At 39.1% G+C, this 17,224-nt stretch overlaps 1 protein-coding gene across 1 annotated transcript in view; it reads right to left on the bottom strand.

The window, feature by feature from the left end:
- The window catches only part of LOC122646361 (diacylglycerol kinase 7-like), a 140,446-nt gene that overhangs the window by 17,669 nt on the left and 105,553 nt on the right, over positions 1–17,224 (bottom strand). Inside the window, exons 10-11 of the mRNA XM_043839909.1 lie at positions 9,737–9,824; positions 1,639–1,755 (exon numbers count right to left, since the gene is read on the bottom strand). Of these exons, the coding sequence (XP_043695844.1) occupies positions 1,639–1,755; positions 9,737–9,824 (205 nt within the window). The remainder of the gene's footprint in view (positions 1–1,638; positions 1,756–9,736; positions 9,825–17,224) is intronic.

Raw genomic sequence — 17,224 nt, 5'->3', positions numbered from 1 at the left:
CCAAAATAGGAAGATGGTTTTTTAATTTCCAAATCAACAGGTGGCAAGGCCATAGAGCGAGACACCACTGATGCAAAAGAAGCCCCACCATGAACAACTCTAGGGCGAGGGGGACCAGGCGGGCGATCCTCCCTAGGAGGAGCCGCCATCGCCAAAACCACGTGTGAGAAGAAACCCTAATCGTGCGCCACCGGAGCAAACGTGCACACCCCTGCTACAATCATAGAGAACATCATTAAAAAATTTGATGATGATGAAACACAAGCACCATCACAAGCACAAGATCCTAATGTTGAAGAGGATGGTAGTAGCCCTGATGAAGGTTTAATCAGGAGGACGAGGCCAGGTCATCCGAATGCTGGAACTCAACATGATATTGATGCTGATGAAGATGGCGATGGTGGTGGCCGTGGTGGTGGTAGTGGTGATTGTGGGGATTCACAATATTATGTTGGGATGCAGTACACATGTAAGGGAGGATACACACATGCTACCAAAGATATTGATCATGGTGGTCGCCAACAGACTTACAGTCGGAAGGGTAAGCATTCCCACAATCCACATGATAGTGATGTGCTTATGAGTGGCAAAAGTTTTTTGTGTCCAAAAGTGCATTTCCAAGTGTATTTTGACCATTTACATGTGTTTCTGCACCGTTCGATCCAATACGATACAATGTCTCTTAAAATCGCCCGACCGATACGATACCCAATACCAATACTTTAAACCTTGCCTTTAGATGCTCCAGTGTGGAGGAGTGATTTGATTCATATTGAAGAAATTAAAAGAGCCAGAGGCAGATCTAAATTGACCTTAGGAGAAGTGATGAGGAAAGACATGCATAGCTTAAGCTTTGTACCAAGTATGACCGTGAATAGAGCTTATTGGAGAGCAAGGATCCATATAGCTGACCCCATTTAGTTGGGATAACTGATAAGGATGAGTTGACTGTCCAATCATATGTCTTCACAAAGGTTTGATAGTCCAATCAAATGTCTTCACATTCAGTTGAACAAGTATAACAATCCTGCTCATCAAGAGGTTCTTTTCTAGATGTTCCCATTGATAAACACAGCCCTCTTTACTGATTAAGGAATTATATTCTCCATCCAAGTTGGTTTGGGAGTAGCTCTGATACATGATAAGCTACGACAAATTCGTTTGAGGTGGCATGGCAATTTCAACAGAGGCCTTTAGATGCTCCAGTACGGAGGAGTGATTTGATTCATATTGAAGGAACTAAAAGAGCCAGGGGCAGACCTAAAATGACTTTAGGAGAAGTGGTGAGGAAAGACATGCATAGCTTAAGCCTTGTATCAAGTATGACCTTCAATAGAACTGATTGGAGGGCAAGGTTCCAAGTAGCCGGCCTCATTTAGCTGTGATACTGATAACTGATAAGGCTGAGTTGTTGTTGTTGTTGCTGCATTCTCCATCAAATATTAATTCATAAAGGTTTGACTGTCCAATCATATGTCTTCACATTCAGTTGTACAAGAATAACCAAAACATGATACCACTAAAAGATCCAATTAAATCCATATATATTAACAAAATTATCAACGTCATGAAAGTCAAGGTCACCATGTATCAGACATTCAGACATAGAAAAATTGAGTCTGAAAGGTAGTGTGGTACCTGGGCAATATGTTTGGCAGAGATGAGCTCAACCATGACGAATGAAGCATGCCATCCTTGCTTTAGGCCAAATATTTCAAGGAGACCATCATCTGCATGGGCCTCAACAAAGCCTCTCTGAAAAGTAAATATTGAAAAATTCATTAATGAATGTTTCATACAAATCAAACCATTTAGCAATGTCCCCAATTGTTACTAATTTTCATATGTATAAATCATTCGTAGGGGAAGGAAAGAGCTATGCTGGATCAGATACAGCAGGGGAACTTTCTGACACAACAATCCCCATCATTCCTGGCCACCTGTCCTATGGTCATGAGCTTGACCAAAACCGAAGAAACTATAAGCCAGTTACCAGGCTATCTTCCACCAATATTTAAATTTTCCAACAACTTCTTTCATCCAAATGACATCAGATTTCTATGTCACTTAATAACCATGTCATGATGCAGCAATTAAGGAAAAGATAACTACACACAAAATAGTTAACTCAACGTCAGATTAGAATAGTTAAAGTGAGTGCTGACGGAGCCAGCAGGAAAACTTATAAGCTTACAGCTGAAACAGAGGAAAACAGGGGATGAAAGTAGAGAACGGCCCCCACTCACCAGCAACCTAGTATGCCTATCAGTGCTACATCTGTTGGATTAATTGCATTTGACGTATGTGTCCATCAAACTCAATTTAAGATGATTAAATTAATTAATACATTTTCATATTCATTTGCTTGTCTTGATTATTTTGATATTGTGCAATTGCCCACTTTTACCGTTATTAATTCACAACTACGGACAGGCTTGGGCACTTTGTTCTAGGGTTGCCATATTGTATATTTTCCAAATGGAGATTAATTTGAAAATATAAATGTGGATATTTAATTGTGCTGAACATTGATCCATTGGAATTTCTAATTTGGTTTACCGTCATTATAATCATAAGTGGAATTTCAGGTAGTTACTTTTTCCTATACTTGAGAGGCACGCACTATTGTGTTTATATTTCATGCAATTGTGGTGATCCAATGGTTAATGTCTACCGACAGGACTGACTACACACCAGACGCTCGTTGTATGATTTATATGTGTGAATGGGGATGTTCCTCAATAAGGTTTCACACTTTGATAGGGTGAACATCCAAGTATGTGAGTTATTGTATAACGATCAATCGGCATCCGAGGTCTCGGTAATATTAGATATTATTTTTTGAAAGAAGTTTCAAGTAATTTGGTTGAACATTGGTCCTAATACTCACGGTTAATTATGCAGTGCACTTGCAATTTCGGTAGGATGTTTTGTTTCCATACTTGTTAGGTACATTGTGGATGTTGGTAGTGTGGGGAAAGAGTGTAATGAAAATTTTTACCATAGGGGGTTTTCAGGTTACGCCTTTTGTAGAGATTTCCTTTTGTGCAATTAAGGAAAACTTTAAAGTGTAGAGATTTCCTTTTGTGTAATTATGGACAACTTAAGGGGCTACCCTTTAGGATCACACCACTTGATATGATCTTGACCATTGATTTGATATGATCTACATTAGATCTACAACCTCACGGTGTCGATTTTTTTTCTCTATATATATTATTTTTCTGCTTAAAAATTTTGATTTTTCTATAACAAAAATGTGAAAAAGGGTTATATAAACATGACGTGGATCAATTAAATATACGTTAGACAGAATTGGCCGATCTACAGCCTCACGATATTGGAAATATTTTCTCTCAATATTTAATTATTTTATTTTTTGAAATTATGAAAAAATTTTAAAATTCAAAAACAAAAGGAAAAGATAAGGAAAATTATGAGGTATTGGTTTGAAAATGTTGTAATTTGGGTTCAAGGGTAGTATTTCTGTAATAGGGGTATTATTGTCCTTGTACTCATTCTAGAATGTTTTCCCATCTATATACATAAGAGGGCTGTGAACATTAATTCACAAGCCATTCACTCATTATTTCCCACATGGTATCAAAGCTGGGATCCACATTGGGATTCCAACCCTAATGCCGTGCACGAAATCCTATAACCATATCTCCTTTCTCTCTCTCTCTCTCTTTCTCATTTTTCAAAACAGCGCCTCTGCCTCTCCCTTACGGCTTCTCTCCTCTCGCCCAAGCATCACCAACCAGCGCCGCCTCCTCCAGCACCGCTTCCAGCCTCTGGCGTAATCACCAACATCTGCTAGCGCCTCCTGCCGCCGCTAGCCCTTCTTTCGCCGGCGACTTCCGCCAGGGCCTCTTGCCGTGGCTGCAGGTACCTGCTGCCAGCTTTGTTCACCTTCCCTTGGTGGTGAGTTGATTCCCGCCAAGGGCTTTTTCTGTGGGTGATATGTTTTAAATCACTTGCCTTGGATTTTTGTTGATGATTTTGTGGGATCCAAGTTGTGAAAGTTGGGTTGTTTTGTGGGCGTCTTATTCTTCAACAACACTATGGAGTCAGAAGTTTCTACTGCCTCCATGGGAACTGATGGAACAACCTCTCGTGAACTTCTTCCATTCCCTACGGGTCCTATCAAATTAAATGGGATGAATTATCTTATGTGGTCGCGATCTTGTTACTAGCTATTTGTTCCCGTGCTCTCTCTGGTTATATCACAAGAACAACTACAATGCCTGTTGATGCTGGTACTGCCCAAGATAAGTGGATGACATCCAATTTCTGTGTGATGTCTTATCTCATTAATTCCATGGATCCCGAGATTGCCAGTGGGTACCTTCTCCTTGACACTGCTGCCAAGATTTGGAAAACAGCGAAGGATACCTACTCTAAAGTGGGTAGCACTACCCAATGTTATGAGCTTCATCAGAAAATTCATGCCACCAAGCAACAAGAACTCTTTCTCTCCCAATATTATTCTAAATTGAGAGGTATATGGCAAAAACTTGATTTTTATGGGCCATTTACTGCTGTGTATGATGTTGATGCTACAACCTTCAAGAAGTGGGAAGAAGGCCTTCGTGTCTTTGATTTTCTTGCTGGCCTCAATATGGAGTGTGACCATATCAGGATGCATGTCTTTAATAGAGAGCGATTCCCTACACTGGAAAAAGCATATGCTATTGTTCAATCTGAGGAAGGGCGTCGTACTGTCATGGTTCATCCTGCTCCCCAAGAACGATCAGCCTTGTTTAGTGGCCCACAACAACCTTCTCGTTGGACTCCTCGCCCTGCTAGTGATTGGCCCACTACTGATCGTCCACCCTTGAAATGTGATTTTTGTGGAAAGGAACGACATACCAGGGAGCAATGTTGGAAACATAATGGGCATCCCAATGATACTAGAGGATGTGGTTAGGGTCGTTCTACTTCTAGGGCACATCAAACTTCTTCTAAAGAAAGCAATGTAGAGCAGCCCCTTTACCAAGAAGAATTTAATCAGCACTTGCATCATCTATGACTCGGCTGGACACCTCTTCTATTTCCACACCTAAGGTTGCATCGGCTACCTATCTACCAGAACCTTCCATTTCCACTCCTTCATCTTCCACGCAAGGTATTTCTAGTGGTAATTTACCTCAGTCATGTCCAATTCTTGGATTATTGACTTTGGTGCCACCAATCACATGACGAGTTCCTCTTCTCAATCCTCTTAAGGGGGAGTCTGTCAGTGAAGAGGACTCGATTGCCCTACTTGATGTGTATGCACTTGTAGTGGAAGATCCATCAATTGAACTTGAGGATGGTATAAATTGTATAATAGGGCAAGAACAGGAGCAAACTGCAATCCATGGGGAGCAGGGGGAGACGTTGAAGACCTTTTCTAGGGGAACTCGAGGAATTTGGCATAAAAAAGACCACAACCACCACTGAACCACCTCAATCGGAAGAGCCTGTTTCGAGTCCTTCTCCTGGTAAGCTTGTTTCTGACCCTAGTCATGATCTACCTATTGCAATTCGTAAGCCTAAGTGAATGTGTACTCAGCATCCCATTCCTAATGTTGTGTCATACAATTCTCTTTCCCCTTCCTTTTATACCTTTGTTTCCTCTTTAGCCTCTGTTTCTATTCCTTACACCTGGCAGGAGGCTTTAGCTCACTCGAAGTGGAAAGATGCAATGTATGAGGAAATGAAGGCCACGGGAAAGAATCAGACTTGGGAATTGGTGTCTCTTCCACCTAGGAAGAAACCTGTAGGCTGCAAATGGGTCTTTACTATGGCGCAGAAGGCTGACGGAACTGTTGAGAGAAACAAGGCTAGGTTGGTTGCAAGAGGCTTCACCCAGACTTATGGGATTGAATATCAGGAGACTTCTGCCCCAGTTGCAAAGATGAATACTGTGAGGGTGATCATTTCTTATGTTGTTAATCTAGGATGGGATCTTCAACATCTTAATGTGAGGAATGCCTTCCTCCATACTCCATAGAGATTTAGAGGAAGAGGTGTATATGGACATTCCTCCTAGTTTTTCTATCCCAGAAACTCATGGGAAGGTATGTCACTTGAAGGCCTTGTATGGTTTAAAGCAGTCACCTAGAGCATGGTTTAGGCATTTCCATAGAGCCATGTTATCTATTGGGTACAAACAGAGTAATGCAGACCACACTCTATTCATAAAGAAGGTAGGACAGCACACTACTGTTCTGATAGTCTATGTGGATGACATAGTAATTACAGGGAGTGACAATGAAGAAATGAGCAAACTCAAGAAGTATTTGGGAACTGAGTTTGTGGTCAAAGATTTAGGGAAGCTTAGATATTTTCTTGGGATAGAGGTTGCCATTCAGCACAAGGCATCTCTCTATCTTAGAGAAACTACACTCATGATTTATTGATTGACACTGGAATGTTAGGGTGTAAGCCAGCTGATACGCCTTTGGAACCAAATACACATCTAAAAAGTAAGGAAGGAGAACCTGTTGATAAGGGTGGTTATCAAAGGTTGGTGGGACGTTTGATATATTTATCCCACACACGGCCAGATATAGCTTTCGTAGTGAGTGTTGTCAGTCAGTATATGCATGATCCCTATACTTCACATCTTGAGGCTGACTATAGAATTTTGCGATATCTAAATTCTTCCCTTAGCAAGGGTATTCTCTTTACTCATAAGCATCTTCAGGTTGAAGCCTTTATTGATGCTGATTGGGTAGGGTGTCTAGATGGCAGACAATCCACTTCAGGTTATTGCATCTTTGTTGGGGGTAACTTGGTTACTTGGAGGAGCAAAAAGCAGGCAGTTGTGGCCAGGTCGAGTACTGAAGCTGAGTTTAGGGCTATGGCCATGGATTTGTGAACTTCTCTCACTCCAAGGTCTCCTCCGTGACTTGCATATTTAGGTTGAACTTCCCATGCGCCTATATTGTGACAGTAAATCGGCCATCGACATTGCACACAATCCAGTCCAACATGATCGTTTCAAGCATGTTGAGATTTATTGTCACTTCATCAAGGAAAAGCTGGAGCAAGGAACTATTTGTGTACCTTTTGTTCAGTCTAGTGAGCAGTTAGCTGATATTTTTACTAAAGGGATTCTTAGTAAGAATTTTTGTTCTATTGATAGCAAGTTGGGCATGTTTGATATTTATGCACCAACTTGAGGGGGAGTGTTGTAACTTGGGTTCAAGGGTAATATTTCTGTAATAGGGGTATTATTGTCCTTGTACCCATTTTTAGAATGTTCTCCCATCTATTATAAATAAGAGGGCTGCGAACATTAATTCACAAGCCATTCACTCATTATTTCCCACAGAAAGTTAATGAAAAAATATGAAAGTAATTTCTACATGTTTTTGAAGTGCATTACAGGCATATTATGTTGTATCATTTTTGGTTTTGTTGCGTTAGGCCAATATTTATTTGAAAATCATTTCAAAAAAATTGTTTTTAAATGAGAAAAAGGCAAAATACTAAATAGCTATATACTTGTTTTAGTGGTCTCAAACTCTTAAAGTCTTAATTGATGTACTTCAATTATTAATCATTTGTTTTATTCATGCAATAGTAAACATGAGTGGGATCGATCTTGGATGGCACAGTAACTATAATTAGTAGACACTTGTATTAGGAAAGTGCATTGACATCCAAATCATGTACTTAATTCTATGGCTCATTGACTATATGTTTATACTTTGTATGATTGACTTGTTTAACTTGCTTATTATATCTTCTAGTACTTAGACAATGTGTAAGTGTACATTAGGATTCAACCATATACTACCAATTAAGGGTGCAAATCCAAAACACCGCTTTGGGTGAATATTTTTGCAAGAACATTTACATATGTTTATATAGCCTAGAGTTTTCATGAAGTATCAAGCCTTAATTTATCCTAAAACCCACTGAAATATCATGCGAAAAAGGACAAGATTCTCGGTATCTCGGATATTTCGGTCAGGCTGAAATGGCCTACCGAAATGAGATTTTAAACTATGCTTCTCAGGGATAGTTTAACAGAGTGAGCGCAATCCAGATAGTTGTTGGTATCCAACTTAACAATGGATATCTGGGTATGTGCACAATGCAAAGCAATTAGACAGGGGTTAACAGTACTTGCACCACCAGCCAAGGACCCCATTGTTCCACTGACCTACAACATTATAAGGAACGGGAAGTTGGTTAGATACCTAACCTAGATGGGGAATTCACAACCTACCCAGAAATTCCTTCCGAACACATAAATAGTGATTCCAGCCAACAAAAGTTATCACAAAACATGAAAAATTTCCAACCGATGGAGTATTTCAAAAGTGGGAATCCATTCTATTATAACTTGCAAGCTTTAGATATCAAAACTCGGCAATAAACAGCCAACAATTAAGTTAGATATAACATTCATAAGAAGCACACAGCCAGCAATCCAGAAAATGACGCTAACAAACGGCAGGAAAGTTTGGTGTTGCGATATGGCAGCCCATTAACGACAGAGACCATATGTGTTTGAAAGGAGACCCTCGGGTGATTCTATGGGTCCTGGACTCGCCTCCAAATGATGCCAGATGAGAGATAAAAAATGAACTCAATCCCAAACGTGGCAGTACTCTGTTCTGTCTTCTTACTCATCGATCTGGCTTTGTAGCTTCAAACTCTACCACCTGATCATTTGGTTGAAGTCTGTACACCTTGATCTATTGTTGTTACATGATGTAGCCTCTTCTGGAACCCTCTACTATTCTCGTGTTGCAAAGCTAGAGGCAGAGTATGAGTGCAGGTTGTTGGTCGACTCTCAAATCTGCTCTAATACCAAGTTCCAACTGATAGTATACTGAAATACTAAAGGAAAACAAGGAAAGAGGGGAGTAAGGAGGAAGAAGAGAAGAATTAGAAGAGGAGAGAAAAATAGGAAGAAGGGTTTGCACAGGAATAAATTAGGAGAGAGATCGATTCCTCTCCCCTTTACTGATTTGAAATAGTTAATACAAGATTACATAAATACCCCTACACTAACATGTAACTACACAAGAGGTTCTAAAACATGCTTATTTTCCATCATATCCTCACTATTTGTACTCTTAACAGACCTCTGAGTGCACCAGTAAGGAGTGATATGATTCAGATTGAAGGAGCAGGCCTACTAGACGTGCATGGATTAGGATTGACAACTAGTATGGCTTTGAATAGGGTTGAATGGTGAAATAGGATCCATGAAACCGGCCCCATTTAGTTAGAATAAGGTTTACTTGAGTTGAAGTTCAGATTGTAATTTCCTGACAAGTATGAAATCCCAATTTCATGTGAAAACCTTAAGAGTGAGAAAAGCATGAATGATTGATCATAAGCCAAATCCAGGTACAGTCATTTTTTAGTTTTTCCTTTTTTCTTCTAGGTTATTTCAATGTAATGTGATTTAAGCTTTTAGATAGTAGATTATCCAAAAATTACTTCTCACCAGTATCAATTTATAGAAATAAAAATCGCATTAAGTCCATACACAGCAGAAGGCCAGATCAGGAACCCACTTATTTAATTTCTGTTGTGGTCAAAACTCAAAACTCACATTAAGTCAACATAGTAGAAGGCAAGAATATGAACCCCGGTTAATTCTCTGCATTTGGTTGTATCATATTTGGATTTATTGTAAACCTCATGTCAAATCATAACTGTAGAAACTCCAATTTCGACTACAGAATGTTCATACATCAATCTAATGTACAAAGATGCATACCTTTTCCAAATACTCTGGCTTTAAATTACCCCATGGATTCCTTCCACTTCCATAATTATGAAGATTTACAGCAACTATTGCCCTAACACTGCAAAGAAGAAAACTCTTACCTGGTCATATGCAACAAAGATTTGAGGAAAGGTGATTTCTTTGGTACATCATAAGATTTTTTTTCTATATGAAAAAGTTTTACAAAAAATTAATACACAAAATCACACAAGGTACAATTGAGGATAAAAAGAGTTCATATAAAAAATGTGTAACTACAAAAGATAGCAGATATAACCACCATAAGATGAGAAAAATTACCGCACTGAACATTTAAATTCCGTGCCTCTGCCATGTTAACTCTTTGATGTATTATGCCTCAAATGTAACGATATCCAAAAGAAGAACCCAAAAGGGAATATAGAAAAACAGAGAAATACATAATTGTGGAGATTTGAGAATAATGGCTTGCGACTTTATGATCACAGCCCCTCTTTATTTATAATAGATGAGAGAACATTCTAGAATAAGTACAAGGACAGAAATACCCTTGAACCCATTTTACAACACTCCCCCTCAAGTTGGAGCATAAATATCTGTTGTAATATGCGATATAAGCGTAGAATTGTCCTAGGGATTTTATGTTGTGTTGCCCTAGGGGCATTACTGTCTTTGTATTCCATTCTCATTATTATAAATAAAGGTGTGCTGTGTCTCATAAACACAAGTCACAATTCCCAAAACCATCATGGTATCAAAGCAGGAATTGACCTAGGGATTACTGCTGCCGCTGCCTCTCTCTCTCCTCTTCCTCTTTTTCTTCTTTCTCTCTTTCACTAGCACTGCCACCACCTAACGCCACCTACCACCACCGTTGACCCTCCATCTCATCGCCGCCGCCGCCGCCTCCCTCTCTCTCGGTTTCCCTTCTAGCATCACCGAGAGGCAGGGAGTCGCGATTCCCTTTCTCCGCCACCCCTCGGTGCCGTTTTCTGTCACCGCCGAGGGCTTTACCCTCCTGTTTTGTTGAACCCCAGCCCTTCTTCATGCACTTAAAGGCTGCAATTCTTGGTTCTTGCAAGATTTTTTAGATTTGTTAATGATCTAATTTTTCCCCGATCTGTGGTTGAGTCTACGATGTCTGATTCTTCGACTGCTACATCTACTTTGGAGGGACAAGTTTGTGGTTCTCATGACCATAGTATAAGATTTCACGATATATCGGTATCTCAGGCCTACCGAGATATCCGAAATATCCCGAAATTTTGCCGAAATACTGCATTTTTTCTGCCATATTTCGGCAGTCCATCTCGGTGGGTTTTTGGCCATACCAAGGGCATACTTCATGGACACCCTTATTTAAGCTAAATAAACACATTTAAACCTTCATATTGCAAAAAAAAAAGAACTCAAAGTGGTGTTTTGGGTTTGCACCCTTGATTGACAGTATACGGTCGCCGACCCTAATGTATAAATAGTTAAATAGACATTGATTAGGCAGTAAAATCAATTTCTAAAACCAGAAAATAAAAAATATAAAATACATATGTAAAAAAAATTTCGACCCTGTGAGGTTGTAGATCAGCCTCCGGTGTGTAATATAAATATTTCATCATCATCCAACAACTTTTGAACATAGTAATTTCAAAAAAATTAGTTTTAAAGAAAAAGGATTTACCTAAAATAGTGAAAAACCCTTGGAGGATGTGCTTAGATGAGGCTCGACGTGTTTCCGGCGACAATCTGTCAAAAAATGAGCTTCAACAAGGCTTGGATGATGCTTGGAAGAGAGGAAGAGCAGCAAAAAATGAAAAACTTTGAGCTTTCAGCAGGTCTCGGTCGATATATAGACTGAGACTTGCGAAATATGGCATTTAAAACAAGTGTCCCGTGACACTTTAAGTCAAAAAACAGTATTTCAACAATATTTTGTGGATTCACGAAATATCGTCGAAATCTCACGAAATATTGTCGAGTTTTGATACTTTTTCATTTCGAGCTACCATTTCGTTTCGGTAGGCTCGAAATATCCGAAATATTCCGATATATAGCCAATATATCGCGAAATCTTGTACAATGCTCATGACGGCTTTCCCACTTTCCCTGTATGCGCTATCCGATTGGATGGTACCAATTATTTGATGTGGTCCAGAATATCTCAACATTGACTCCTACAGGTTTGTAGGTTATCTCACTGGCACAAAAGAGAAACCCCTCACTGCAGGTCCTGAACAAGACAAGTGGAGTTCTTCCAACTCCCTAGTGATGTCTTATTTGCTTTCCAGTATGACACCACAACTTGCTCGTGGTTATCTTTTGATTGAAACTGCTGCAAAATTTTGGAAGGCTGCCCAAGAGACTTATTCTCAGGTTGGGAGTGATGCCAGGGTCTACGAATTACACAGAACACTCCATGAGACCAAGCAGAAGGACCTCAGCCTTTCTTAATATTACTCTGAGTTATGTAGTCTGTGGCAGGAGTTAGATTTTTAAGACACTTTCCAGGCCTGTACACCTGAAGATGTGATCAAGTTCAAGAAATGCGAAGATAAATTCAGGCTGTATGATTTTCTTATTGGGCTTAATGTAGAGTATGATCAGCTACGTGCCCAAGTTCTTGGCAGGGATCCATTCCCAACATAACTCACTTGACTACATTAGAGGGGAGGAGTTTAGGGATCTTGTAATCTGAAAATGATTTGCGGTTATACTTTCAAAATTCTCAAATTATGTTCTACATTCTTGGATTGTCCTCATTAAAATCCCTACTTGAGGTCTTATTAAATTATGTTTTTCGTTCCATTAAATCATTGTTTATCTATTCTAAGGAAGTGTGCACCAGAAATCACAGCCAAGAATCAAAATTTCAATATTTTTTTAATCTTACTCCAGCAATTTTTCTGGAATATTCTAAACATAGTTGTTAGACGACGCCTAGGCGTCCAGGCGCCTTTCTCTTGCCTTGATTTCTGGTGTCACCTTTGTTTTTTTTACCCCTTAGGTCGCCTTGACAACTATGAATCTAAAACATTTAAAAGAAATCATGTAGTATGGTGAACCGTGAACATTTTCCAGGTTTAGCAATAGGAAGTGCTAAAATATGCATGATTAAGTACTTGCAAGTTGCAACCATGATTCATATTTCCAAATCATTGAAACCTTTGGCATCGGAGTTGGAGACTTTGGGGAGATTCAAAAGGAACGATTAAAAAATAATGAAAATATGGGAATTAAAAAAAAAACTGAAAATATAAGAAAAATGACAGTGTACCACTACAACCACAAGGAGTGTTAAATATGCATAATTAAATATTTAGAATACAGAAAGTACAAATATATTGATGCAGTTAAAGATCTCAAGGCCATTGAGTTATGACGTTATGTCATATACTCATGACCATGATGTTCATAGTTGTCAAGCAAGTAGGCAACCCAAGGCATTGGAGGGGGCATGGATGCCAAGAAAACCAAGGCATCGTCTAGCAAGGGGCTCCTGGACGCCTAGACGGGCGCCTTGACAACTATGGTTATGCTGGTATTCATATCAGTTGGTAATTATACAGACACCATAATTATCACAAAACCTCTACGGCTATGGATGTAATGCGGCTGTACATACATTTATAGCCCACTGGGAATTTCTTACAGTAATCAGCTATTTTTCAAAGTTATTTTGTATTTTCATAAATCAACCACATCAAGTTATTATAGTAATGATGTAACTTAATAAAGGCAATGATTAGTAGCGTTCTTACTATGTTGTTGCTGTTGTAACAGTAATTTTAGAGAGGTAACCAGTACGTTAATAGTAGCTAGTAGCCTAGTAAACATGTGAACTTGCAACGTTGAACTGCCTTCGGTTTTAGCCTTAATTGGTCTATTTTAGATTTTTTACTATTTAAACAATTAAGGAATTGAAATGAAAAATGTTACCTCATTTCATTGTTAGAATGCAAGTATGAGGGTATTATTGGAATTGTATGTATGTCTATGGAATAAATTTGTAAGGACAGGCATATTGGGAACTTCAGTTTTTTACAATGTTAATAACAGTGTATAGAGAAAGGATCAATTGATCACTCCACCTTGTTCTACTGCAACTTCTTTCTTTCTTCCTTTCCTTTCTCCCTCTCCTCTCTTGCGACCTGCAGTCTGGTACCAACCAGAACCAGCAGGAATTACAATGTTCATACCAAATTTCAAAGTATTGTCATAAACTAATGTAATACTTCCCATGAGCTTAATGAAAGAGGCTAAGCATTCTTTTAGTTGCTATTTATGATGAGAGGATAACAGAGTGGAATAAAATCCTAACTTTGGATGAAACACAATGATTGCAAAGTAAAGATGCATTCTTCTTCATTTGTTAATGACCCTAGGAGAAGTGGGGAGGAAAGACATGCATAGCTTAGGCCTTGTATCAACTATGACCTCAAATAGAGCTGATTGGAGGGCAAGGATCCATGTAGTCAACCATATTTAGCTGAGATAAGGCTGAGTTGTTATTAGAGAAAGTGTTTCAGCAAGGCCACGCTTTTCACTGCTGGTTACGACATCAAGCTTTTATTAACAATGGTAATCGGAAGTTGTTTTCTGACAGATTTCTTTAGATCGTGTCCCCAAATAGAGTACTTACCTAGTACCCGATGTAGATCACAAGTCCATATGTACCCGCAAGAAACAAGCCCCAAAACCAGCCCAGCAAGGTTGTGGATTCGACTGCTGTGAGAAGCAGCCTGATCTGATGATGTGGCAAGCTTTTGTTGGTTCGATGGAGCATCACCAAAGGCAGCTCCAGCCCACGGAGAAGCATGAAGAAATGACAAAAACAGACTCCAAAAAAATAAAAAATAAAAAATACTGTTCACATGAACAGTATCCGAACTACTGTTCACGTGAACAGTGTCATGGGTCCATAATCCTTGAATGGAGAAGGAAATCCAAACAAATATTTGAAATTCTGCGGGCCCCACTGAAGATGGCAAGAGAAGAAAGATTTTGTTGCTGATTTAATTAGTTACTATTTACTTAAGTTTCTATTTTTGTTTACTTTCTAATTTTATTTCATTTTAATTAGTTAAGTCTTACTTAGTCAAGTCTTAGATTACTCGGTGTACCATAGTTCAAGATCTCGCTTTTAACTCGATCTCGTAGCATCTCGAGACGAAATGCCATGTGATATACAAATATGTCATTATCTCGACCGAGATCTTGATATCTCGCCGAGATCTCGGCCCTATATCTCGTTTCGAGTCAAACCATACCATATTAAAGGCTTTAAAAGCCCATATCTCAGAGAGATCTCGACTCTCTCTCGCCTCTCTCTCGGCTGTCTCGCCTATCTCACCTCCTTTGAAGGGAAACTCCATCTTTCCTTGGTTTTTTAATTTCTGTTGGCAAATCACTCCTCCAACACCTCATCAAAGCTCAAGACATTGAAGATTTAAGCTGTAACTCCTCCAAGCTGCATCTTGAAGAACCTAAGGTAGCTATTCATCTCAAAAACTATATTTTTCATAGAAAAATGATCTAAACTTGTTTGTTGACTAAGATTCTTTTATATGTTATACATTGTCTACTGATTTATGGAATGAAGGAGTCGATTTTATTTTTTTTTTCAGTTTTTAAATTATTTATTTATTTTTCTGTAAAAATAAATGATTTTCTTGTAAAAAGAATGAAAAAAATATGATTTACACTTATGGTTTGATGTATTTTAGTTCCTAACGCCTATTTTTGTTCTGCACTTCTACTTAAATTATTTATGAGTTCTAAATATTGTATGGACTGTGGAATAGCCTAGGGTAGATCTCACGCACGCCTTAGACTACCAACTTTGGGTCCGTAGTCAAAGTACCATTTTGGGTTTGAATTTGTAAAAACTAAAAACTAATGGTTCCACTGTGTTTAGAAGAACTAAAATAGGGGGAATGTCAAGTTTCAGCCCTTATCTAGGCCATATGGCCACCGAAACCTACCATCGAGTTCAAAAAAAAACAAAAATACATCATCTCGCTGAGATCTCGGTTTCGTGGCCTGGTGAAACCAGTGGTGAAACCGAGACCTAAAACCTTGTGGTGTACAAGCCTCAATATTCTCTTGTAAGAGGCTTCTTATAGTTTCCTTTTTCATTACTTTCTTTTTTTAAGTTTCTAATTTTGTAAGCTAGCCTACTTCATTAAATAAGCAGCCCCTTATTGTAATAGATAGACAATGAATTAATGAATGAAGTTTTGAGGCATTCTTGCACTCGGTTATGGGAGTTTCCTCCTATGTTCAACAGCTGAGATAGCTGTGGGTGAGGAGTGATCACACTCAGAAAATCTGCAGCAAAACCTGGGCAGAACAGCAGAGTCCACAGAGCATTCAAAGTCTCCCCTTCGAGTTGATGCAGTAGAACATAGCTGATCTTGATTGAGGCTTGATTCTGATCTTTCAGAGGTCTTCACAGCACTTGCGTCAATCTCAGGGAAGCAGCAGGTTAAGGGGATCGAGCAGGGTAAGGAGAAAAGGGAAAAGAAGATAAAAGAAAGAAGGGGGGAGCTGATGTAGATCACAAGTCCATATGTACCCGCAAGAAACAAGCCCCAAAACCAGCCCAGCAAGGTTGTGGATTCGACTGCTGTGAGAAACAGCCTGGTCTGATGATGTGGCAAGTTTTTGTTGGTTCAATGGAGCATCACAACAGGCAGCCCCAGCCCAAGGAGAAGCATGAAGAAAGGACAAAAAAAGACTTCCAAAAAAAAATAAAATTACTGGTCACATTACCAGTACCCGAACTACTGTTCATATGAACAGTGTTGTGGGTAGAAGGAAATCCAAACAAATATTTGAGATTTTGTGGGCCCCACTGAAGATGGCAAGAAAAGAAAGATTTTGTTGCTGATTTAATTAGTTACTATTTAGTATTTACTTAAGTTTCTATTTTTGTTTACTTTCTAATTTTATTTCATTTTAATTAGTTATGTCTGTCTTAGTCAAGTCTTAGATTACTTGGTGCCTCAATATTCTCTTGCAAGAGGCTTCTAGTAGTTTCCTTTTTCATTACTTTCTATTTTTAAGTTTCTAATTTGTAAGCTAGCCTACTTCATTAAATAGGCAGCCCCTTATTGTAACAGATAGACAATGAATTAATGAATGAAGTTTTGAGGCATTCTTGCACTCGGTCATGGGAGTTTCTTCCTATGTTCAACAACTGAGATAGCTGTGGGTGAGAGACCCAGGCTGAGAAGGCCATCCCCCTACCCCCTTCTTCTTCTTCTATCTTCTCTTCTTCCCTACTCCTGCTCGATCCCTACTGCTGCTACTACCTGAGGCTGCAACAACTAATTAAAGTACAATCAGAAGATCTGAATCCATCCTCTTTTGACCCCAAGGGCTGCTGCTGCTACCTCCGTCAACCCAAGGCTGCTGGTGATTATTCCTCTGCCAAGAAGGTCAATCAAGTGCTGCTGCTGTTGTCCCAAATTGTTGCTGCTGTTGCACACCATTAATAGATCC

The sequence above is a fragment of the Telopea speciosissima genome, chromosome 11 (assembly GCF_018873765.1).
Source record: "Telopea speciosissima isolate NSW1024214 ecotype Mountain lineage chromosome 11, Tspe_v1, whole genome shotgun sequence".
Taxonomy (NCBI): domain Eukaryota; kingdom Viridiplantae; phylum Streptophyta; class Magnoliopsida; order Proteales; family Proteaceae; genus Telopea; species Telopea speciosissima.
The sequence above is the reverse complement of the archived record's forward strand: the minus strand, read 5'-3'. Positions and strand labels throughout refer to the sequence as shown.